Source organism: Chionomys nivalis, chromosome 8 (assembly GCF_950005125.1).
Source record: "Chionomys nivalis chromosome 8, mChiNiv1.1, whole genome shotgun sequence".
NCBI classification, from domain to species: domain Eukaryota; kingdom Metazoa; phylum Chordata; class Mammalia; order Rodentia; family Cricetidae; genus Chionomys; species Chionomys nivalis.
The window spans coordinates 78735898-78763156 of record NC_080093.1 but is presented as its reverse complement, the minus strand read 5'-3'; the positions used below and the strand labels follow the sequence as shown (position 1 = coordinate 78763156).

The following is a 27259-nucleotide window of genomic DNA, read 5'->3' as shown; positions in this document are numbered from 1 at the left end:
TAATTAGAATGGATTCCTACAGGTGACATTCTGGCTTCTTTCCACTGACTATATATAATGAAAATAGACCTATCACTTACGCAGCTGCTAAAAACCACTTTCCTCAAATAGAAAAGTTCTTTACATACATACATGTATTACATACATACACGTGTACATGTACATACACAGGTGTGTAATAAAGGGTTATAATGCAGGGCTGCACCTAAGAATACTTGATGTTCTTCAAGAGTACCTGGGTTCAACACCCACAGAAGAGCTCACAACTATCTGTAAATTGAGTTCCAAGGGATCTGATACCTTTTTATATCCTGTGCTGGCCCCACACAAGCAAATTGTTGCACATACAACACTCAGAAAACATAACATAAATTAATCTTCTTAAAAGGTAAAGCTAGAATTTTAAAGTCACCATTTTGTAGTAGCCAATGTTACAATCTGGACTCTTAGAAATCACTGAATGAAACATTACTAAAATATCAATACATCCAAAGATGAGCAGACCCAGACTGCTCATTTGAAAGGGAAAAGAAGCTTTATAGTAAAATCTGATGATCATTCCCTCAACCAGGGATCACTCTTCAAGTCCAACGGAGGGACAAGCTGCTATCAGGTGCCTGTAATGAACCCATCATGCATTCCTGACTTAAAAAAAAAATGTTTCAGCTGACTCTAATCAGGAAGGTTCAGCCATTTTTAAAAAATGGGGGGGGGGGGAACGAGGAAGAAAGTAGCATGTATAATAAAATAAGGACTGGGTATGGAAAACTATTAGTGTAAGAAAAATTTAAAAAGCCAAGGGATCCTGGGTAGGGTAACCATAGATGCACATGGCACCTTAAGCGCAATTACAGACACTTAAACATTGTATGGGCCATAAAATGCTTTGTTAAGTGTGTAATATTGCTGCTACAGAAGGGAACAGGCTTATTCTTCAGTGATATATACTGATACACTAACAGAGTGAACTGTCTATGTATTTATCTTCAAATACTTCCACAAAAGTGTTCATGTGAAAATAAAACAACTGTAAGGGACGGGGAGATGGTTCAGTTGGTGAAGTGCCTGTCATACAGCATGAAGACCTGGGTTCAATCACCAGCACCCAATAAAGGCCAGATGTGTTGACACATGTCTGTAACTCAAGCACTATGAGGGGAGAAAAACTGAGACAGACAGGTTTCTGGAGTTTGCTGACCAGGCAGTGAGAAACTCTGTCTCAAAAAACTAAAATGGAAAGCAATAGAAGAAAACACCCAATACTTACCTCTAGTCTCCACATGTGCATACCACACATACTTTGACTACCAAAAATGATAAAGAAACCTATAAGCTGGATATAGTAAGTACACCCTTGTTCTTCCCGCATTTGGAAAGCTGACTCAAAAGGATCATCATGAGTTTCATGCCAATTTGGACAACAGAGTGAGATCCTGACTTACAAAACAAAAAGTGGGGCTGGAGAGACGGCTCAGAGGTTAAAAGCACTGGTTGCTCTTCCAGAAGTCCTGAATTAATTCCCAGCAACCATATAGTGGCTCACAACCATCTATAATGAAACCTGGTGCCATCTTTTGGTGTGCAGTCATGCATGCAAGCAGAACACAGGATACATAATAAATATATAAATCTTTAAAAAAAAAAACTAGGAGAAGTGAACATTTGTAAAAAATAAATAAAACAGCTGTCAGCAAAATGTGATTAAGCAGGGATCTTATCAAACTGCATCTATACATCTTCCCGTGGATTTGAAATCTTTGAACTACAGTCAGGAATCAATTATATAAAAATGTGTAAAATCAGACCAATTTGCTGCTATGCTGTTTAGTTTACATTTCCACGACAAAAATATGACATAAATGTTACTCTTATTAAACTGGAAAATCAGATACAGTACATATAGTCCTGGCATTCAGAAAGGTGAGACACTGGAGGACAGTTTATGCAACACAGTAAGAGCCTATCTCAAAAAGCCCTAACATGGAGAGATGGCTCAGTGGTTAAGAGCAATGCCTGCTCTTTCAAAGGTCCTGAGTTCAATTCCCAGCAACCACATGGTGGCTTACAACCATCTGTAATGAGGTCTGGTGCCCTCTTCTGGCCTTGCAGACATACACAGACAGAATATTGTATACATGACAGAATATTGTATACATAATAATAAATATTTTTTTTTAAAAAAAGCCCTAACAAAACAAAACCCTAACTTGGGAATGAGCTTTTCCATATACCCAGACATTCAGAAGTGAAACAGAATGGAATACATTCATAAATTAGTGTTTGCATTATTTAGATAAATAATTTTTGACTTAGCAAACCTAAAACTTAGGGAAGTGTGACGGGGAGGAGAGGAAAAAAGATCTAGAAATTAGTTGTGATGTTTAGCTTTTTTCTCTTTCAAAAACTGTGAGGGCCCCTCCAGCCCAACTCTTTGAGCCTAGTTCCTACTTTAAATTTGCAAGTCACTCTAGTATTAAGTAACTAACTGCAAAGAAAAGCTTCTAAAACACAAACAGACAAAAATGCTTAAAATTAAATTACTTTAAACCTAACTTTACTCAAACTGCATTTCATTTGCCCAGTGTTGTGTCCAACAGTAGACAGGTAAGCCCCATCTTCCACTTTGTCCCCCACCTCACTCCACTCCATTATGGGTCCCTGGCTCTCACCTGCATCACGGAAGAAAAGGCTTTCTTCTCCCCAACAGTCTCCAACGCTCTGTAAGTGGCGCACAGGTAGAGCAGCTTCACTTCATCTTTAGCAGAAGAGCTAAATTTGCTAAAAATCCATTTGAAGATCTTCTCAGCCTCATAGCTCAGAGAAGCACAGAGAAGTCCAAGACAGCAAGCTCCCTCCTGCCTCAACTCCTGAAGCAACTTGCTACTGTGTTTATTTTAATACAAACAAAACACACACAAAAGGCATTAGTTTTCAAGGATGAAAATAGGACACCTTTTCCCCCTCCAGGCAGGGTTTCTCTGTGTAGCCTTGGCTGTCCTGGCACTAGCTCTGTAGACCAGGCTGGACTCAAACTCACAAAGATCCGCCTGCCTCTGCATCCCGAGTGCTGGGATTAAAGGTGTGCTCAACAACCTCCCACCTTTTTTTTTTTTTAAGTATGACACTTTTTACAAAAGAATGTCTCCTATGTATTAAAGAATTCCTAAATGACTTTTCAAAGCTCAAACTAAATAAAAAGGTAGAATTTAACCCATTCTGCATACGTATCCTCTGTATTCTCTAATGTTCAAAAGCCCCTCTGTCAGACATTAGATTTCTTTACAAAATCATTTACAAAGAAACACTAAAAAAGCTATAAAGTGGGCTGGAGAGATGGCTTAAGGGTTAAGAGCACTGACTACTCTTCCAGAGGTCCTGAGTTCAATTCCCAGCAACCACATGGTGGCTCACAGCCACCTGTAAAGAGATCTGGTGCCCTCTTCTGGCCTGCAGCAGACATGGAGGCAGAATGCTGTATACATAATAAATAAATAAATAAATAAATAAATAAATAAATAAATAAATAAATCTCTTTTTTTTTAAGGCTATGAAGTGCTAAAATTCAGGCTAAGTTCCACTTCTGATTCACAGAAAGAGGTAGCAAGAAAATATTAGAAAATGCACTACATTTGTAATAACACCCAACATGTAATGACTGTGAAGTAGGAAATGTTTAGTAGATAAACCACACAAACTTAAAGGGATAACAGCCAGTACTAAGTATAGCATCAAGAAATTAAGTAAAACCATCAGTGACCTGCTTCCAATACTGCTGTTCTTTGGAATCACTGAACATCTTTAAGAAGCCTAAAGATGATTTAAAATATGAAGTTCACCTTTTCCTCTCCTCTCTTAAGCATTTTAAACTCCCTGAAACAGTAACTTTCATGCACGCTAGCTGGCATCAGTTCATGTCTTTTTTCAGGCCAATGCTTAAGAAAGAAGAATTCTCTTCCAAGTAGATTCCATTTGTACTCAACAAAAATTAATGAATAAATAACAGGTTAAGAATAGTATGAAGACTTAATGATATTCATAAATAAGGCCCAGGGTACATCATGCATATTTTAATAATTTCTACAATTACTTTCAAGGTCACCTATATGTGACCATTATTAGTTACTTACCTTTCATTAAGCACATCATGGACAGCAGCCAAGATATTATCCAACTGTTTAACTAGTACCTTAAAAAAATTATAAAAACTTCAGATTCCTATTTAAAAGCAGCACTGTATACTTTATTTTTCTATTTAGATATGATTATTCAGCATCTCAGTCTGCTGTTATTGCCAGTCATCAATCACATGAGGAGGGCATATGTCCCTTCAAGCTATAAAAGAAACTCACAGGAAACAAGAGTTGTAATCATCAGCAAAGTATAGTCAAGCTCATTTTAAATGAAAATTAAAATGGAATGATAAGGGGATGGAGAGGTATTAAAAGAATACAGTGACATACCAATGACAGAATCTAGGGGTGGAAGCACGAGCTTCACGGTACATCTTTCTACTTGCTGTATATCAAAGTCTTTTATAATAAATTTTGAGGGGATGAGCTTGCTTTCTGCCTTACTACATGCCATTCTTACTAATTTTCTCCTGTATCAAGCTTTTAACATCAAAAAAATTACTTATGAGTAAAGTAATAGTTTTTTTCCTCTTAGTGAGACAGGGTTTCTCTGTATAGCTCTGGCTGTTCTGGAACTCACTTTGTAGACAAGGTTGGTCTCAAACTCACAGAGATCCACCTACTTCTGCCTCCCAAGTGCCGGGATAAAAGGCAGGCGCCATCACCACCCAGAAAGAAATATTTTCTAACTGCCTCTAAAAAATGTCTTTTAAAGAGCTTTTCCATTTTTCCATTATTAAAATGATATGTGTACTATGCACAAGTACTCTTAGAGACCAGAAGTGTCCAATCACCTGGAGCTGATGTTATAGGCAATTGTGAGCTGGGAACCAACTCAATACCTCTGTAAGAGCAGTAGACACCCTTAATCTCAGTGCCGTCTCTACAGCCCCAGTTTTTCCATTTCTTTAGCCCTGATCACTAGACCAGACTTACATGCATAAAACATGTACCCCATACTTCTATTTTATGTATAAAAACATAGAAATATGTTGTCCTGTCAAAGAAAACGTCTACGGACAACAGGGTTATCCACAAGCTAAATTATGTTTTTTAAAATGCACTTTATGAAAAAAGATGCCAAAGTGACTCCAACAATAGCCATCATAGATAAATGATACATTAGGAGCAAAACATTAGCACCCTAACATAAGTCAAGTACAGAGCTAAGGAAACTTTTTTTTCCTAGAAGCAAACCATTTCTTGTCGAAACCTCCCAACACAGAATCACCTTATGTACTCTAAGAACACTAAGATCCTCAGCAACTCCAAGCATGTTTACTCACCAGTTTATTTTCTGGCTGCTGAATAAACTCCTTCAGCTGCTTTACAGTAGCCAGTCTTCGGTCTCTGTCATCTTCCCGGGTGATCCTCCGAAGAAGATTCGACAGTCGAGACTCATCCGAGTACGACATCGATCGCTCTGTGAAGATAAACATTTCATGGCCGCCTAATAGACTAAAAATATGAAGCATATAGTTCAGGCATTCTGAAGTATTATCAAAACCCAGTGTACTGATTTCTCTTCTGTTAAGCTCTCTTTGTATCTATAGAAGAATGCCTGGACACAGTTCCACAAACTCCAAAAAACCCTTATCAAAAATAAAATGAATGAAAAACACTCAGCAAAGTAAGCACCCCATTGAAGAAGACAGATGAGGAAGAAAAAAAGAAAGGCATAGAACTTTTTTTTCAGTTCCATTCTGAGCTGTTTTCAGTATCTAGGTTAAAAAAAAGCGGGGGGAGGATGGCAAATACTTGCAGTCCCAACCACTCCTAACAATTCTGAGTCTACAAGTTTTTTAGATTAACCTGAGCAAAACAAAGAAGTCATCCCAAGAAAAACAAAACACAAAAACCAAGAAAGAAAGTGGGAATAGGCAATAACGACAAGCCCAGGGTGATGTCTCTATAGTAAGAAAGGGTCATGCTTCTATTTCTAACTGAAGAGAGGCCCCTGCAGGAAACCTCTTCTTCATAGTATTACCATTTCTCTAGCACAAAGTTCAGGCAAACTGAAATTACACATTCAATTTGATCAACATCTAACTACCACTTGCAGTGTGAACACCATGGCATCACCATTAAAGTAGTCCCAGACCTTTCTTCTTTTTCTAGTTGCAAGCAGAGCACAAACACACCATCAGTGCTTAACACTTCTGACATTCTAAATATGAAGGCTGCATTCTATATTTATTTTAGAATAAAGGTATTTTACCTATGTGTATGCAAGTACACTGTGTATATCCCTGGTACCCACAGGAGCCCAAATAGGGCGCCAGATTCCCTCAAACTGGACTTATAAGTGGTTACGAGGCATCAAGTGGGTGCTGGGAATTAAAACTGGGTCCTCTGCAAAAACAGCAAGTGATCTTAACTACTGAGCCACCACTCTAGCCCCCAGGACCGTAAATATAAACAAAGTGATTTTAGCTAGCCATTGAGTGTGTAAACAACAAACCACACTTAACAGTGTGGTTATATTTGTTTGTGATCTAGTAAATAAAACTTGCTTTAAGATCAGAGTGCAGAGCTAAGTTACTAGCTAGCCATAGAGACGAACCAGGCAGTGACGGCACACACCTTTAATCCCAGCAGAGGCAGATCTCTGTGAGTTCAAGGCCACCCTGGGCTACAAGAGTCCAGTCTAAAAGTGAAACCAAGTCAGGCAGTGGTGACTCACACCTTTAATTCCAGTACTTGGGAGTCACATGCCTTTAATCCCAGCACTCAGGTGGAGACAGAAAGGGATATGGCTGGGCGGAAAGAAGAAGGCAGGAGGAGACAGGAGCTCAGGCTGAGGATTCATGGAGACAGGATCTTGTCCCCTTCGGTCTGAGGATTTGGTAGAAGTAAAAAGTGGCTGGCTCCTTTACTTCTCTGATCTTTCAGCATTTACCTCGATATCTGACTCTGGGTTTTTATTATTAAGATCAATTAGAGGGCTGGAGAGATGGCTCAGTGGTTAAGAGCATTGCCTGCTCTTCCAAAGGTCCTGAGTTCAATTCCCGGCAACCACATGGTGGCTCACAACCATCTGTAATGAGCTCTGGTGCCCTCTTCTGGCCTGCATACATACACACAGACAGAATATTGTATATATAATAAATAAATATTAAAAAAAAAAGATCAATTAGAATTCTCACTATATAACAGTGAGTTTCATTTCTCAAGTCTCAAAATGAACATTTAAGAAACTACTATGTCTGGAAGAAGGGAAAAGATTTTTTTTTTAACAAACCCATAACCCACAAGGTAGGTCAATAAAGACGGAAAGGGAAAATACCATTATATCACCTGTGCTCTAATTTCTTCAACCAAAAGCAAAAATTCTCACAACTCAAGAGTATATGAAGAAGGGAACTAGATGAAATAAATGTTAGAGTCACCTCCTATCTTCTATAATCTTAAGTCTTGAAACTGCAAACACTTTGAGGCAGTAGCAGAACCTTTAACTTAGCCATTCTAACTCTGAAATTTCATCAAAAAAAAAATAATCAGTTTGTGTGTGAGAGAGAGAAAGAGAGATTTATTTATTTTATCTGCATGTATACATGTGCGTTATATATGTTCTTGGTGCCCACAGAAGTCAGAAGAGACCCCAAATCTCCTGGTGATGGAATTATGGATGATTGTGAACCACCCTGCAGATATTAGAAATCAAACCCAGATATAAAAGCAACAAGTGCTCCTAATTTTATTGCATCATCCTCCAGACCAAGAAAGCAGTTTTTGAAAAGTTAAAAGTTAAGTTTATGTTGTTGCTGTTTTGTTTTTCGAGACAGGGTTTTACTGTGTAACCTTGGCTGTCCTGGAAATAGCTCTTTAGACCAAGCTGGCTTGGAACTAAGAGTTCTGCCTACCTCTGCCTCCCATATGCTGGGATTAAGTAAGGCACGCACCACAACCACCCAGTCTGTTAAATGCATTTTCTAAAAGTTTGGTATGTTTATGATACACACAAAATGTTCACCAAGGTACATATAAAACAAACTACACTGTGCAAAAAGCAATTATATAAACCATTTATATTAGAAACCTCAACTTTGTACACAGCTTTATCAATAAAATTTTACTTCCCTTTAATAAAAGAAATACACATTATTTTTTAGGTTTTTGGATTTGTTTTGTTTAGTCTGTTTTGAGGCAGGGTTTCTCTATTATATATAGCTCTGGTTGTCCTGGAATTCACTATGTAGACCAGACTGGACTTGAACTCAGAGCTACACCTGCCTCTATACCTCCTGAGTGCTGGGATTAAAGGGATGTACCACTACACCTGGCTGGAATACACATTATCTTTACTACCCTGAATGATTTTCCACTTGTACACTGGAAAATCTGCAACAGAAGACAAAGTGCAGTTATATTTAACTTTAAGAAAAGGTCCAATATGTATACAGGACTTAGCATATCTACTATACATTCAGAAACCCTTTAACATCTTACTCAAACTTGTAACATTTTTTATAAGCTAGCAATTCAGGGGAAATAGTATAAAATGCAGCCACCTGTATGCTTTACAACTGCACTTATCTGCTCATGACCACGAGAAGTGAATGTGGTCAACATTGGTTTCAAGTCTTTCTTACCCTGTGATTTCCTCATGTCTTTGGTGGCTAACGCACGACTGCCATGCTGAACACTGGTAAACTCAGGGCTGGTCACATTGTTAACCCTCAGCTCTTGCCCCAACGACTTCCGACCATAAGTATTTTCCCCAGATCCTCCATTGACACTGTAGCCACCTGAAAAAAAGTAAATGTTTACATTATCTTAACAGGGTCCTTTTTTCACTCCCTCAACTAACAGTTCAGGATCTTACCCATTTACATACAGCCTAGGCTTCTCCCCTATCTTCCCTATGCTACTCGACTCCAAATCATTTTGATTCTTTCATTGGAAGTTAAAAAGAGAAACAAAAGTTAAATTCAGGCAAATTTTACACTCTGCTTACACACATTTTGGATGAGTAAACAAGAGATAGTAGCCTGGGGAACCTCAAGTGTTACAAGTGGACAATGCATTTAAACTATATGGTGACGTACATCTTTGATCTCAGCACTGGGGAGGCAGAGGCAGGTGGATCTCTGGGAGTTTTGAAGCCAGTCTGGTCTACAGAGTGAGTTCCAGGACAACCAAACATACACAGAGATACCCTGTCTTGAAAAACCTAAATAAATAAATAAATGTAAAATGGACAAACTTTTGAAGTTTTCAAAAATACTGTATCTGATACCTATCTTTTCAATACATTAGAAAATGAATAGAGAGAAGGAAGGGGGAAGAGAGAAAGAGAGAGAGGGAGAGAAAAGTGACAGAGACCAACAAAAACAGAGAAGCCCATCGAAAACAATAACATGCTCCAGCAATAGAAAATAAATCAATCTATCTATCTATCTATCTATCTATCTATCTATCTATCTATCTATCTATCTATCTGTATGTATGTATGTAGCATGTATACCCTTTTCGTCATTCTGTATGTCGACATGGCCTCTGGTATCATCGTGCCTTTGCCGAGACACCACAGCTGAATTTGAAGGTTGCAGTCCATAAGAGGAAGAAACACCCCTATCTCTGGAAGAGGAGTATTTTAAAGTATCTGGGTCGGCTGATGCACTATCAGTTCTGGGGGGAAAAAAAGAGAAGAAAAAAAAGAAAAATATTAGAGGTTTAAGCAAATGTCTTAATAGCCAAAGCTACACAGCGTCTCTCTCCTCTAACCTTTATGTTCAGTCACAACTCTATCAAGCACTCCACTGTCTAGTAAGTCTTTCAACTACGAAGAAACTGCTAAGAGATGAGCTCCCTGCTGTTCATGCTCTCCTACTGAAGAGCCACTTGTATTACAGTGAACAACTCATGTTAATTTGCTCATTTAGTTAATTTACTTTTTTGGAGAAGAGAGTATGCATGCAAGATATGTGCGCATGTATGGAGACTAACAGGTCTAGGTCAAGCTCTGCTTTGCTGGGACCTCAGGTACATCAATCAATCAAGCTGGCTGGATAGGGGAGGACGCTCCATGAATCTGCCTATCCCTGTTTTTCCTCAGCTGGTATTACAAACACAGCTACTACTCCTAGTTTTTTGTTTGTTTGTTTGTTTTTATATGGGTGCTGGGGGTTCAATTCAAGCATTTTATGGACTGAGCCATCTCCCCAGTCCTAGGACTTTACTGTCAGCATATCAAAGAGACTGGAATTCCAAAATTCCTTGTAAACTTAGTACCTCATGGCAATGTCTACTGAACTCTCTCAACTTAGTCCTCTAATATCTGGCAAGAAAATACACACTGGTATTTGAAAAGCAAGTAGGTTATAAGAACATACCAACTAAAAGGAAGATCATGTTTATGCTTGGCTATATTTTAATGCCTTCACTGAAAAGAATGCCAATTAAACTTAGTTGAAAAGGAAGGATTAAAGTTAAATATTACATTTAACTATTTATTGTAAGTGTATCTCTCAGTAGGGGTGTGTGTATATGTCCACAAGTACCACAGCAAACATATAAAAGTTAAAAATGACCATTTATGGCAGTCAGCTCTCACCTTCCACCATGCAGTTCCTAAGGACAGAACTGAGGTATCAGGCTTGGCAACAAGAGCACTTACACAATAAGTCAACTCACCAGCCCAGCAAACAAAATTAAGAGAAAAGGCAAAGTCTCGGAATTCCAGTCATGCTGAATCTGAAGGCTGGGGCCAGTAATGTAAATACTGTCAGAATAATACCTGACACTTGGGTATTAACAAACAAGTAGTGAAGCACAAGACAAAAGCAGTATCTTATCCAACTATCAGCTCCAATTAGCACTATGCCTCAATGTCCTCAGTGAAATAAAAAAAACCAAAGCAAGCTACAAGATTTTTATGAATCTTATTCTTCTAGTTATCAATCATAAACTGTTAAGGAAATCAAATATCATAGCATATGAAAAATAAAAGTAACTGTTGTTTTCTTGATTTTCCCCTAAGAAAAAAAGAAATTCATTAAAAAAATAACAGCAGTAATGAATGAATAGCAGCAATTTCTATATTCATTACAAATGTCTTCTGAGCTAGACCGGTGATGAAGGCCTTCAATCTCAGCTACTCAGAGGTTGAAATCACAAGTCAAAGTCAACCCTAGACAATTTAGTGACATCCTGCCTCATAAAAATCTGATGGATAGGGAAGGGCAGTTTAGAGCTCCTTGCGTACTACAAACAAAGTTCTAGGTTTAGTAATCAGTAACACAGAACAAACAAACTACCCAAACTCATGATCATTTCAGAAAGCCTTAGGGCATTGACAAAAATAGAATGAGCCTATGTTCCTCTCTTATATGAGAAAAGGCAGCAGGATTTTTGCACATATGCTCCTTTTTTATACTTTATTAATACTGTTCTTGCCCCCACCAACTGGACATCTTGGTCTTTATTTTCTGCAATTCCTGATGATACAGAAAGCAGAAAAGGTCCAATTAAACTTGAAACCGTAACTAGAAAATCTGAGTCAATGCCATAACCTAACATCCTAAAACTGCTAAGGGTGAAATGTCTTCTTAAAGCATGCAGTTTGTGTCCTTACAGACAAAGACAATTCTTCTAATGCAGAGAAATAAAAACCATGCACTAAAATACCTTGGGGGGAATAGTACTATTAAATGTGCACCTATAATCAACAAATGCATTATAAATGCATTATAATGGTTTCAAGAAAATACTGAAGGAAAGGAGTTTATGGGCTTCCATGCGGGAGGGGGGCGGGGGGGAATAGGAGTAGGAGAGGAGAGCGTTCACCTAATTCAACCTGGAAAAAAAAATAACTTAGTAAATGCACAAATCAGATAAACACATGACTAAGTCTGATATGCAAAACTCACCTACTGATGATGTTTACACATGCTGGCATTTCCAATTATTAAGCTCACATGTTGCCCAAACTATACTAACTGTAGCACTTTCTGGTGAAAAAGCAGTAACATGAGACTCAGATCATGCAAGTTAAAAGCATCTGAGCTGGGCTGGAGAGATGGCTCAGTGGTTAAGAGCACTGCTTGCTTGTCTAAAGGTTCTGAGTTCAATTCCCAGCAACCATAGCCCCAGTGCAGTAAAGACACACAGTTCTTTGATTTCCAGGCCTTTGTTTCTCTTGTATAAAATACAGATTGATACCTATCTAACATACAAGGCTGTTGTGAGGCTCACGTAAGGAAAAAAATACTTAAATACATAGCTTGCATGGTACTTAAGAGTTATTATGGCCATAACTCAAAATGAATTCCAGTTTTCCAAGCTAAAAGCATATAAGCAGTCCATGAGCATATAAACGCAATCAAAAGTTTTTACACTAACTATAAAGCAGTTTACGTTCATCAACAAAGAAATTAAGCAGTTTATTGCTATCAACAAATTTCTAACTAACTAGGTTCATCTGATTTCACATTATGTTTACAAAACCACGAGTGATTTCCTAATTCATTAGAAACACAGGTTTTTAACTCCCAAGAGTTATGAACACTGAAATTTTTTCATCACAAAATTAGGTTTGAAAAAAATGTAGTAACAATTCAGTAGGCCAGAACCACTGCATCAGAGCCGTATCAAATGTTCTCCGAGTTAGGCACTTGGAATGCAAACTTGTATTTCCAGCCAGCATTAAATACATGTACTTTGAAGCAAAATGCACAAAAAAGCTGAGCATTTATATGAAACAGCTACTTTTACAATATCTAAACTGCTTATGTCTCAGAAACTATATTAGGTTGTTAGCACCAACAAGATAAGACCACCCCAGTCCAGAAAATAAACTGTTAAGAACAGAAGTAAGCACTATAGATGAAGCAAAGCACAAAACAGAAACTACAGATTTCAACTCCAGGAGGCAGGCATCAGTGTTAAGCAAGCTAGTTAGAAAGGCTGAAAAAGTTATCTACTAAAATTAGTGTTTCAATTTAGTGGAAAAAGAAAATTTATCTGTTAAACTAAGAATCCTAGTAAGGATTCAAAAATACTTCCACAGTCCCTTTAATACTCTAAAAATGTGGAGAAGAAAAAAAGAAGAAATGCATAAGTTTCCCCAAAATGATCCAACTGAAGTTAAGCCTGATGTACATGCCACATGAGAGGTAAGTTTCTAAAGCTCATACCTCAAAAATCGCATACTGTGTAATATGGAGCCTTTGTGGTGTTTTGCATCAAGTCAATCTGTAAGACAGCAGTTACAGTATTAGTGAAGACAGCGGGTTAAAACATTTGTTCAAACATGAAACAAATCTCACTCATGAGTTAGGTGCTTTTTCTTTAACTATGGCCACTGTAGTTTCAAATACTGAAGCAAAAATCACGAATGGAAAGCCACTCTGCCTTTGAGGACAAAGAGTCTTTAAGTGGCAATCAAAAAAAAAAAAAAGTGAGTACATAAGAGAATTTAAATGTTAACCGTAACATACAGATCCCATGTGAATACAGTTATTTTATTTACCTATATTCAAAATCGAGAAAATGTAATAAATCTAGGAGGTTATTTATTCACTTCAGGTGACTCAAATCTTCAGCCCTCATACATCTATCACTAGTTAAAGGGCAGTATCTCCTGGATGGATAGTCTTGTGGTCCGGCACCTATAAGCACTACATAGAACAACTCCCCTTTCCCCAAAAATCCACCTCTAGAAAGTATAAAGTTACGAAAATTTCCTATGAAGAAGCATTTCCATAAAGGACCCTAAAATGACTTGATGCAAACAACACACCTAATGGTGCCGCTGGAAAAACATCATCACTTTAAGCTGTTTTAAACCTGGACTGGAGATTTCACCCCCATAGTTAGACCTAATTCGTAACATTCATAACGGGTATAAACCAGGAAATGAGATTTGCCCTTAAGGCAATGAGGTAGGAACAATGCAACACTGGTACTCAAAAAGCAGCTACATAAGATGACAGAGCTCTCATGTTGCTTAAAAATGATGTACCTTTTAAACTTAAACCCAGTACTATTCCCATAATGTTTCTGTCTTACAGTTTCTTTTTATTGCTGTGATCCAAACAATCTGAGTAAGAAAGGGGTTATTTCATCTTACAACTCTCAGATCACATTCCATCACTGAGAGAAGTCAGGATAAGAACCCAAGGCAAGAACTGAAAGAGAGACCTTGACTGTTTCCCATGGCTTCCTCAACCTCCAATTTAGCAGCTTAGACAATCAGGACCACCTGCCCAGGGGTGGCACTGCCCACAGCGACCTGAGTCCTTAAAGAAAATGTCCTACAGGTCAATCTGATGTGAGCATTTTCTCAATTGAGATTCCCTTTTCCCGAATGACTCTAGTTTGTATTAAGTTGACCAAATACTAACCAGGGCAGTCTTACTCACCTGGATTCAAACATGCTTTCATGCAGAAGAAAGGACAAAAAGTCTGGGGCTTCAAGAATATCACTTTCACAATAGAAATAATGGTCCTAAGAGCAAGTCTAGGAATGAAAGATTTATTTGGGAGGCTCAGATACTTTTTATTTTTATTCTATGTGTATGAACGTTTAGCCTGCATATATGAATATACACCCCGTGCATACCTGGTGCCTGCAGAAGCCAGAAGAGGGTGTAAGATTCCCTGGAAAGGGAGCTATACAGACGACTGGGAGCCGCCATGTAAGTGCTGGGAATCGAACCCGGGTCCTCTGCAAGAGTAACCAGTACTCTTCATCGCTTAGCCATCTCAACCGCCCCTTCGGAGACTTATTTATACAATTTTGCATCAATTTTGCAATATTAAAAATGTGGTTAATACAATTTCTTGGTAAGTGTTCCTTAGCTATCTAAGGACTAAGTGACTATTATACCAAATTTTAATTATTTAAAGTTCTGTTACCTATTTTATTATAAATCAAACTGTAGACTTATGAAAAACAAAATATATTTAACAAATGTGAAACTACAAAGATTTTTACCTTACCCAAAAGAAGCTGTGGCCGTTAGCTGTGGATTCTAGACAGTAATCTCTAAAATCCTAGAATGTCATGCCTAGGAAGGCTCTTTTTGTTCACCTGGGGACTCTGTGGAACAGTGTGACATACAGTAGAACCTTTGAGATACATAAATCAAACTCCAAAGGGCCGGAGACTAAAATAGTTATGTAAGCAATTAGCTACAGAGCCTCAATAAAAACTCTCACATAGACAGGAGCAAGCATCCTGGTTGGGCACTGTTAAAATAGATACCAACAGGAAGTCATACCATCTGTAATTCTTCAAGAAAAGAACAATTGCAAGCTCCATGCCTAGAACCTTTCTGGACTCCCTCTGTCCTACATGTCCTTTGCTATTGTTAATATGAACACTTCGGTGGCAATATACTACGAGCCTGATATAAGGACTTCATTTGCAATTAGCATTAGAACTAAGGTTGGTATTAGGGACTATACTCCCTCTATCTGTACCTACATTAAAAAAAAAATCACTAAATATACTCTCACCCAAAAATTCACAAAACTCTTCTAAAAACTTTTATTTTTACTAAAACACAATGTTATCATTTAATTTCAAAATTATAAATAAATCCGCATCAATTTTGCAGTATTAAAAATGTAGTTAATACAATTTCTTGGTAAAAGTATAATTTTAGTAGCATCTTTACCAAATGTAGTGTGACTTTCAAGGAACTTCAAATACCCTGCCTATTGACCTCTAGTCCTATTAAACAGAAGGTGCAAACAAAGGTAATCACTTCAGAGGAAATTATTTTAGATTTCAACCTTTGTTTCATGAGAATAACTTCTTCAGAGAAAAGCCTAGTGAACTCCCTCCCAACAGTTCAGACTCCTTTAAGCTGCTGTAATATATAACAAGACCTTCGACACTACTCAGGTTTACAGTACATTCTATGAGTTAACACCATGAGCTCCTACGAAGAACAGCAAACCTAAAGGTTCAAATCCGAAATGCCCCCACACGATCATGCATTGTCCCCAACTTGTAGACCAAATCTGGGAGATTACAGAGCCTTTAGAACAATGGTTCTCGGCATGTGGGCCACGACCCCTTTGGGGGTCAAACAGCCCTTTTGCCAGGGTTATCTAAAACCATTGGGAAACACCGATATTTACATTCCAGATCCTAACAGTAGCAAAATCACAGTTATGAAGTAGCAATGAAATAATTTTATGGTGGGGGTCACAACAAGAAGAACTGTATTAAGGGTCTCAGTATTAGGGAGGTTGAAAAATCACTGCTTCACAAGGTGGAACCTCACTAGAGGAAGTGGTCACTAAGGCAGGGAATATATTATCCCTGGCTCCTTCCTGTCACACTCTCTACTTTGGCCACCATGCCTGTCCTACTATGATGGGCTGAGACATTCTGAAACCACGGACAAAAGTAAATCCTTCTTCCCTTGAGCTGCTTTTGTCAAGTACTTTATCACAGCAGCAAGTAAAAAAACATCTACCATCTCACTGCATCTTTACCATAACCTCATTAATTCCATTATATAGGTAGGATAACTGAGATTCCCTAACTGACCCAAAACTTCTCAGTTTTACTAATGACTACAAACTTTCTCCCCATAAATCCAAATTCACCTCCATCTGCACATATAGCCTTTTTCCATCGTCATTAGACAACAAGTAAAGCTCCTCCCTAGAGAAGTCATCTGGACCCCGAGTTTCACCTGTCTCCCAAGCACCTTTACCTTCTGTAGACCACACACGAACTCTCCCACTTCACCACTGTTCATTACATCACCTGCAAAAGCACTCCAACAACACTCCTGTACAAATAATTGAATTCCTTTCCTTTTAAAAATCTAGTCAGGCACACACATAAAATCCTGGCTCTCAAGAGGTAGAGATAAGAGGATCAAGAACTGAAGGACAGTCTCAGCTACACAGCAATTTGGAGACCAGACTGAGCCACATGACACCCCGTCTTGTACACCCCATCCCAATAAGTTGTCCAGAATCTTCACAGACAAGTCCCTCAAAACTCCACCTTTAGCTCCACTTACTTTTCCATGGAAACCTTCACCCGACCTTCAGCACATCACCCACCTATTTCTGCCCAGTAAGAGTGCCTTTTAATGCACTTTTTTCTTTTCTTTTCCTTTTTTCCCTACACCCTTCACCCTTCCTCTCACCCATAAAGACAGGATCCTTCTGCAGCCCATGCTGTTCTGGAACTTACTATGTAGACCAGCCTGGCTCAGAGATCGCATGCCACTGCCTCCCAAGTGCTAAAATTAAAGACATGTACCACCATGCCTGACTTAACTCCTCCACTATTGGACACTTTGTATACCCCTGGCTGTCCTGGAACTCACTCTGTAGACCAGGCTGGCCTCAAACTCAAAGATTCGCCTGCCTTTGCCTCCCAAATGCTGGGACTTAAGGTGTGTGCCACCACCACGTGGCTTCACTCCACTCTTACAGCTAAAGCCCCACATTCATTTTTCAGTTTCCAAATGTTCATTCTCATTGCTGCTCTATCTGGTGTCTGGTTTGAATTCTTCAAAGTGTTGCAATGGCTCTGTACTTCCACATAACCCCTTTACTCACTTCCTCCCAAAACCAGCTTAGACTGTGACAGTAACAGCCTTGCCAAGCCCTTAATCTTGCTTAGATTTTCTTCACACCAAGTTGCCAAAACCCCAACCCCAAATAAATTCAATGATCAACTACTCACTTGGAAGCATAACACTGACAACCAACTACCCAGACCTCCCCATTCTCTTCTGATTCCAAAACATCTTAACACCAAGCCCACAGATTCTAACCTTTGACAAGAAAACAAAGACAGTAACGTGATGTGGGATTTCCCTCTATATGCTGTGAATACAACTGATTAATTAATAAAGAAACTGTCTTGGGCCTGTGCAGGGAATAGAGGTAGGTGGGGAAAACGAGCTGAATGCTGGGAGACAGGAGGCAGAGTCAGAGAGAAGCCATGTAAGCCCTGCCAGAGCCGGACAGAACTTTTACCCGGTAAGCCACTGCAACATGGCAAAATACAGATTAATAGAATTGGGTTAAATTAATATGTAAGATTTAGCCAATAAGAAGCTAAAGCTAATGGGCCAAGCAGTGTTTTAAATAATATAGTTTCTGTGTGATTATTTTGGTTCTGGGGGGCCGGAACTAACTAGTGGCCTCCTTGATAGAGTACCGTATCTGCACTCAATCCTTCATCTCTTCTGAGCTTTTCACAGATACTTGCTCAAATAGAATCTCTTTCCAATACAGCTAAATTTTCTTAAGTGTGAAGTTTTCTAATTTAACATCTCTTGCTAAAATATAGTAAACACAAGTAAACAGTCTTTTTATTTAAAAAAAAAAAAGTAAACACAAAGGAAAAATTTCCATCAAGCCTACATGCCCCTCTACCACATATTCTGCTCCCTACAAACAAAAAACCCTCAATGTTCTAACATCTCAAACACAACTGACTGACTCCTCTTACCAGTATCCTCATAGAATAAGGATCATATTTTTTAGGTGTTTTATGACCAAAGGCACTATTTGATCTATGAGATTATATATCTCACCTCCAAAACTCATTTTCACCCCCATCTTCAAAAATAATTATTTATTTATTTATTTATTTATTTATTTATTATGTATACAATATTCTATCTGTGTGTATGTCTGCAGGTCAGAAGAGGGCACCAGACCTCATTACAGATGGTTGTGAGCCACCATGTGGTTGCTGGGAATTGAACTCAGGACCTTTGGAAGAGCAGGCGATGCTCTTAACCACTGAGCCATCTCTCCAGCCCCTTCAAAAATAATTTGAAGTCACAAAACTAATGTTGCTCCCACCGGGCAGTGGTGGCTCACACCTTTAATTAATCCCAGGACTTGAGAGACAGAGGCAGGCAGAACTCTAGGAGAAAAAAACAAAACAAAACAAAACAAAACAAAACAAAAAAAGCCTAACTGTGGTAGCACACGCCTTTAATCCCAGCACTTGGAAGGCAAAAGTAGGCAGATCTCTGAGTTCAAGGCCAGCATGGTCTACAAAGTGAGTTCCCAGTCAGGACTATTACACAGAGAAATCCTGTCTCATAAAAATAAAAATAAAAAACAAAAATAACCCTAATGTCACACCCTCAGTCCTTCTCATCCACTACACATTCCTTTCAAATTAAATCTTTTGGTATCTCAAGTTTTAACTTTTCTTCAGTGTCTAGAGAGAATTCAGTCCCTGCCTAAACAGCTTTGGCCTTAGCCCTTGCTCCCTCACTCAGTCTTTCCCTTTATCTTCCCAAGCCTCGCTCAACTTTCCTTTGTCAAATTTCAGATAACCAAGTCTCATCAGGAGCCACCACTATTTGTACACTTCTGAAGGCCTAATGGTTCTTCCCTCTGCTCTTACTAACTATACTCTACAAAGAGAACATAAACACCAAAAAGGCAGAGGCCTATTAGGTTATCACTTTGCCTGGTTGGCATAAAAAAATCCTGTTGATTAAATTATGTCATTGAAGTGCTTTATTCAACTTTGCAATTCAGCTGCAACCTAAACTTCCTCCGGAAGCCCTTCCAGTAAAATCATCAACATTTCTGGCCTGAGGATATAACTCAGTAATAAAGCACTTCACAGAATGCATAAGAACCTGGGTTCAGTCCCCAAGTTCCAAACAAAATGGGGAAAAAAGAATAGCAACATTTTCTTGGACCATTTACTACAAAAAGCGCTCGCTGAGACTAAAGATTATAAAAGAGGGCTGGGAGATGACTCAGTGGATACAGTCACTTGTAGTCAAGCCTGAAGACCTGAGTTCAATAACTGACCTCAGAAGCACTTGACAGAAGGAGAAAACCAATTCCTACAAATTGTCTTCTAACCTCCAGGTGCATACCCCAACAGCACTCAAGAACTCACACACATCTTTAAAACAAAAGACAATTCCAACTCACCTAAGAATTCGCAATCTAGATAGGCATGGTGGCACACTGCCTTTAGTTCTAGCACTCAGGAAGCAGAAGGTGTCTAATTTCCAGGCCTGCTAGAGCTACCTAGAAAGACCGTGTTTTAAAAAATGAATAAAATAAAACCTAAAAAAAAAAGCCTACTTAAATTGTTTGCATAATCTGAATGTTGTGGTGGTTTAAATAAGAAAGGCCCCATACGCTTATATTTGAATGCTTAGTCACCTCACACCAGGGAGTGAAACTGTTAAAAGGATTAGAAAGATTAGGAAGGATGGCCTAGTTGGAGTGGGTGTGGCCTTGTTGGAAGAAGCGAATCTCTGGATGTGGCCTATGAAGTTTCAAAAGCCCATACCAAGTTCACTCTCTTGACTATGGATCAGGATGTAGCGCTCAACTATTTTTCTAGTTAGTACTATGCCTGCCTACATGCCATCATATTCCTCACCACGATGATAATAGAATAAAGTTCTGAAAGTGTAATCAAGTCTTCCATTAAATATTTTCTAATAGGAGTTGCCTTGGTCATGATGTCTCTTCATAGCAATAGAACAGTAACTAAGACAGAATATAAAAGTGCTCTGTAATTTCAGAAGAAATCCCAACATTAGCTCCTTCTTCAAAGTCTCACACACTCAAAGAAGTAGTTAGCTATAGGCTGGTTTCAGTTGTTCACTTGAGATGTTACCACTGAAGGAAGGAGGCACTATCTTAAACCACACATTCTTCCAGAAAGGAGAGTAAATGCAGTAGTTGCTACATGGAAAAAAGAGGGCAGAAGAAAGAATGGGAGAAGTTTAGAAGATAGTGGTGACTAGAAATCTAACATGACTAAGTTTTGTCCTTTAAAGACCTAACTACGCTAGGTATGGAGCATGTGCTCAGGAGGCTGCAGCAGGAGAACCAGGAAGATCTCAAGATGCAGGAAGCCCAGGCTATGCTCAAACCTCACTCAAGAGCAAAAAAATAAATAGAGGGAAGAAAGAGAACAAAGACAAAGGGTCAGGGAGCACATGAAAACAACGTTCAATAGCATCAGTAACTGGGAAAAGCAAATCAAGACCACAAGGAAAATTTATTATAACTATAATAATCAGAATTTACAATCTGAAAATAGAAACAGAAAACAGGGTTTTATGAGGGTGTGGAGGAATTAGAGCCCTTTTCTGCATTGCCGTGGGAATGAAAATGTTTCAGCCACTTCAGAAATCACTCTTAAGGTATATGCCCAAAATTGAAACTCTATGTGGCAATAACGTATTACACAAAGTTGCACTGGTCTAGAGGTAGACATCTACATGTCTACTGGTAGACAAAGGACTAGAGATGCAGGCATCTACACAACAGAGTATAATCCAGCAGTAAGAAGGAATGAAGCACTGACATATTAAAACCTTGGGTGAATGTGAAAATCAAACTAAGTAACGTGAGCTAGACAGAAAAGGAAACACACAATTCTATTCATATGACTGGACAGATTGACATGGCAGGACTGTGGTTGCCAGGGGCTGGATGAAAGAATGTGCAGTGACTGTTGGATGGATATAGGGCTTTCCTTCTTGCAATAATGGAGAAAATTCCAAAACTAAATAGAAATGTTCAATGACTACATAACATCCTTGATGCCAACGAACGGTACATTTTATGTGCATTTTATCACCCTTTTAAAACCAACCATATCCTTGTTTCTGACATTCTAAACCATGAAGAGACACTGGCTAGGTTCAGAAACTATAAAAGAACACAGGGGCTTCTGGGAGGAATGATTAGAACCTGGTTGTGGTAGTTACACTACTTCATTCATTTGTCAAAACTGAAAGAACTACACAGCATCATTTCCATAAAGGGCACTTCAATTTTTTCCCCAATATTTACACTTAGACTAGGGCAGAAGCTCAATGGTAGAGCACTCTCTTGACACACATAAAGCCCCAGGTTCAACAACTTTCTTATGGTAAGGGCATCAAAGTAGAAGGCAGGACTTGTTTTGAATAACTCAACATACCATGTCTTTTACCACCCACCATGGTTAGCCATTTTACAAGAAAAAATAGAGCTATACCACTGGCTTAATGTCACTACACTTCAGTTAAACAAGTTGCTGACCTGGAAAATAATCCATAGGAAGAACTGGAGCTAAAAACTCCATCTGGCCAAGACACCCAACTTGGACTAGTAACAGGCAGCTGCCACTGACACCAACAATCAACAGTTCTAAACTTCTAGTACAACAGCAGCCTTGCCGTTGCCAATGCCTGAGAAATTTCTGAATAGTCCACAGGGCACTTAATTTAAAATATTTATTATAATAATTACATAATAAGTTTCTAATCTATTGTCTATTTTGACAACTGAAAATTCTCACTAAATTCTCATTAACAAACCAATAAAAGGTAATGCAGAATTAAAAATTTAAGCAGTGATAAATAAAGCAACACCAGATTTACATGGTGAGTTTCTGTCTTTTTAACAAACAAAAAAATAAATACTATGTAAAAGATAGTAATTTTCCTTATTATAAGAGACAGAATCTCTGGAAAAGCAGCCAGTGCTCTTAATCTCTAAGCCATTTCTCCAGTCCCAAGAGAACTCTATTAAGAACTCAAAGTAGTATGTCCATGAGAGTCCACAAGTCAAGAGCACCTACCCTTCTAAGCAACTACCTGATACAGCTTAACTTGCAACATATATAAATGTTAACACAAACAAGAAAAGGCATTAAGTTTAAAATCCACACTAGTGGTTCTCTACAGAGAAAGCCTGCCAAAAACATCTAGAGAGGCAGTTTTCAATTTATACATAAATACATCTTAATGTTCTTTCTAACTTTACCAATAAAGAAAGACAGTATTTCTTGTTTTCTGGTTTTCAAGACAAGGTTTCTCTGTATAACACTCCTGGCTGTCCTGAAACTCGCTTTTTTGACCAGGCTGGCCTCAAATTCACTGAGATCTACCTGCTTCTGCCTCCCCAAAGTGTTGGGATTACAGGCTTACACCACTGCCCAGCTCAGTAAGTGAATCTTTAAACAGACTGATTCAGCATCTCTAGTAACACCCACAGGACCAGTGCTGGTTAAAAAAAAAAAAAAAAAAAAAAAAAAAATCTGATGCCAAGACTGGAGAGATGGGCTCTGTGTTCTTCCAGAGGACCTGGCTTCAATTTCCAACACCCCCCTCCTACAATAGCTCATACCATTTGTAACTCCAGTTCCAGGGGATCCAATGCCTTCTTCTGGTTTCTGAAGGCATTGCATGAATGTGGTACACACACACACGCAAGCAAAACACCCATACACATAAAATAATTTCTAAAAAATAACCATGAAAGAAAAGAAAGAGAGAGAGAGAGAGAGAGAGAGAGAGAGAGAGAGAGAGAGAGAGAGAGAGAGAAAGAAAACCTGATGAACTAAGTTCAATGCCCCTCTCAGGACACACTTGGTAAAGGAAAAGCAGCACCTCTCACTGATCCTCATATACTTACTGTAGTACACAAACAAAACAAACATTTTTAAAACTCCTTTTTAATTAAAAAATGTCTCGTGAATCTCAGAAGGCATAATGTCATAAATCAATTATAAAGGAAAGACACAAAATAATCACACTATTCTACCACAGAAATACTCATTAACTATAGAGTTTGCCCAGCACTTTACTAAAACCCAGGCAGCAGCAGCAGAGCCAAGGCATGGCCCCAGCTCTGCTCAGCTGGCGTCAGAATTACTGACATATATTTAGCATGAATTTAAGAAAGGTAGAAAACAACCTAAAACCACCTAAGTTATTTCAAACCTACAAAGTCTACAAACTCCATTTTTATTATATTTTATACCTAACACATTTAATCACATTTAGTTAAAAATAGCCAGGCAGTGGTGGTGCACGCCTTTAATCTCAGCATTCGGGAGGCAGAGGCAGGTGGATCTCTGTGAGTTCAAATCCAGCCTGGTCTACAAGAGCTAGTTCCAGGACAGACTCCAAAGCTACAGAGAAACCCTGTCTCGAAAAACCAAAAAGAAAGAAAGAAATAGATTATTCTCCCTGGCTTATATTTTCAACTAGTAGTCAGTTCTTTCGTTTTGTTTTGCTTATTGTTATTTCTGAGATAGCGTCTCACCATGTAGCCCTTGGCTGGCCTAAACTCCCTATGTAGAATAGGACAGGTTAGAAATCATACAGATTTGACCTCCTCTGTATCCTGAGTATTAAGACTAAAAGCTTGTGCCACCATGCCCAGTACTCGATAGCAAGGTCTTAGAGTTGCCTGTGGATCAAACCTGAGGAATCATGCATAGTAAGCCAATATGCCACCACTCATCTCCCATCCTTCTACTCTCTTATTCTGAGAGAGGGTCTCACTAAGTTGCCCAGACAAGCCTTTAACCATCCTTCCTTTTTTTTTTTTTGTTTTTCGACACAGGGTTTCTCTGTAGCTTTGGTGCCCGTCCCGGAACTAGCTCTTGTAGACCAGGCTGGCCTCGAACTCCCAGAGGTCCGCCTGCCTCTGCCTCCGGAGTGCTGGGATTAAAGGCGTGCGCCACCACCGCCCGGCCTTTAACCATCCTTCTACCTCAGCCTCCAGTGTACCTGAAATGGCAGTCAACTACAGTGGATTTTTAAATGGACCAGAAGAATGGGGAAGAAAGGGAAGTTTCTGGTCAAAGAATACAAACTCTCAAATGGAAAAATGTTTCCAGATAATCTGCCATAACAGAATGACTATTGACAGAAACAATGTGCTTTGTACTTCGAATTACTCCAAAGAGTGCATTTCAAAAATAGGTATGTGGATGCAAACCTGTAATACCATCAAGTAGGAAGCTAAGGCTGGAAGATTTCAGATTTGAAGTCAGCCAAAAGCTACAGAGTGAGAGCCCTACATCCAAAAATAATAAAATCATGAAAAATATAAAAACAAAACAAAGTACATTTTAAATAGCTCTCCTACCATCCAAAAAAAAAAAGTTAAGAAAATCGGCTTGATTTAATCCATCAACATTATATGCACTATGTACATTTACCTAAACTTCAGTTTGTACCCAATACAGATGCACAACTGTGTCTGTTAAAAATAAAGCAGACAACTGTCAGTGGTGGCACACGTCTTTAATCCCAGAACCTGGGAGGCAGAGGCAGGTGAATCTAAGGCCAGTATGATCTACAAACTGAGTTCCAGGTCAGCCAGTGCTACATAATGAAACATTATTTCAAAATAAATAAATAAGTAAGTAAGGAGAAGCAGCAGCTTGGGGAAGAGCAAAGGCTGGTGTGTCTCTGTGAGTTCAACAAGGCCATTCTGGTCTACCTAACAAGTTCGAGGCCAACCAGGGTTACATAGACCTGTCTCAAAGAAAAAAACAAGGGGCTGGGTGGCATATAGCTCAATAGTGAACACTTGCCTAGCAAGTCCTTGGCCCTGCATTCAATCCTCAGACAGACACACGCACACACACAAAAACCTTTCAAAACACAAGAACGATAGTTATAGTGCAATTTTGTGTCCTCAATAACTTACAATAAAATAAAGGTAACATGCAATATAATAACTATGTAAAGCCACTTAAATACTGTATTTCTCTTAGAAAACTTGTTTTTAGGGCTGGCAAGCTGTCTCAATAAATAAAGGCACTTGCCATATAAACCTGATGACCTGAATTTGATCCTGAGATCCTTGTAAAAAGTGGAAGAACAAATTCCACAAAATTGGTCTGACTCATGTTTGCAATATATGCACTTGAATGCACATACAAGTACAAGTTTTTTTAAAAAAAACTTGGTTTTACAGCCAGTGAGAATACTACACATAACCTTAATTATTACCCGTAAGTTCATTCATAACTTTGGTTATCCTCAAAATGGAACACAATACTGCATTTAGAGTGCTGCTAATATTCCAAACAATGACATAATCATTTTTAGTAGAATACATCTGTGGGTCCTTTTAAACTCAGCTTCTGAATAACGACTCTGTCTCAAGTTCCATGGCCCTTATGACACTGAGAACCTATTCAGTTTCCATTTTTCCTCAGGTACCCTAAAAACAGTAAAGACAAGCAAGAAACGCAATTGATTTTTTTACAACAAATTTTAAGATGCTTTCTTTTAAACTAAATATTGATATTGATTCTGTGATACTAGAAGTCATTTTTAACCAGAATACAATTTCACTTTTTGAAAGGAAACAAACATTAAAATAAATGCAGCCATACACTGTTTCAGAAACTGTTGGCTCTGGAAAAGCAGGGTTTCATTCCTCCAATCAAGTGCAGAACTAACTGCCCCAGGCATTCTAAAGGGACATCAGCAACTTCAATCCAGTACTTAATATTTTAGTGAATGGACTAGTTTACATAACTAATACGTGTAGATACAACAGATGTGGGGTAAGAGGCCAATGTGTTAAAGAATTTCAAAATATAAGCAGTGTTTTTCAAGATTAATAAGACCTATTAATCTTAATTACCTTATCCTTCCTTCTATTTAAGAGCTGGCTACCAAAGATCATTAAAACAATGATTCCTTAAAGCTTCTTGAATAGCTGTATAATTTGGGGCCTCAGGCTAACTGGGCCTGCTGTAAGCAGAACAAGTCCTCTCCAAATGCTGCCTAGGCTAACAGGTTTATAAACTCAGGTACTATGTAAAATCAGAAACGTGCAGACTCCAAATACCTCTATCAACTAGTTCCAGGACAGGCTTTAAAACTACATCGAAACCCCCCTGTCTCAAAAAGCCAAAAAAAAAAAAAAAGAAGAAGAAGAAGAGAAGAAGATCCACACACACTGTGCTTAATAGAGAAATGCAAACATGAAGATTTGAGGGTGATGGTTAAGTAGTATGAAGAAAACCCAGGATATGGTATTTAAAAGTCTGTGTCCCTCTTAACAGTGTAAGAACAGCCAGGCTGAACACTCTGAGAAGGAAAAACTTCACAACAGTTGCAGCTATCACTTTGTAGCAAGAACTGCAAATAGCACACAGCAGCAAGAAGCTGTGATGAGGAAGTGCCTCAGAGCGAACAAGACAGACAGACACACACAAAGGGAGAGAAAATGACTGGATCTGTTCTCTTCAACCTAAACACTAGTTGGGGTAACAAAATGGGTAAGTGATGTGATAAGCATTCATCAATATTAGCTACAAACTTTGGAAAGGCAGAAGGATCTGGGTTAGGAATCAAAGCAGAAAAAAAAAAAAAAGTAAAAAAAGAAGAGTGTGG

General features: G+C 38.6%; 1 protein-coding gene across 3 annotated transcripts in view; it reads right to left on the bottom strand.

The window, feature by feature from the left end:
* The window catches only part of Smg1 (SMG1 nonsense mediated mRNA decay associated PI3K related kinase), a 102076-nt gene that overhangs the window by 65919 nt on the left and 8898 nt on the right, over nt 1-27259 (bottom strand). Inside the window, exons 2-7 of one of the 3 annotated variants that reach the window (XM_057779859.1) lie at nt 13268-13325; nt 9598-9761; nt 8723-8878; nt 5417-5553; nt 4128-4186; nt 2670-2883 (exon numbers count right to left, since the gene is read on the bottom strand). In XM_057779859.1, the coding sequence (XP_057635842.1) occupies nt 2670-2883; nt 4128-4186; nt 5417-5553; nt 8723-8878; nt 9598-9761; nt 13268-13281 (744 nt within the window). In that variant the 5' untranslated portion in view covers nt 13282-13325. The remainder of the gene's footprint in view (nt 1-2669; nt 2884-4127; nt 4187-5416; nt 5554-8722; nt 8879-9597; nt 9762-13267; nt 13326-27259) is intronic. The other 2 variants (XM_057779857.1, XM_057779858.1) reach the window with 2 other exon arrangements.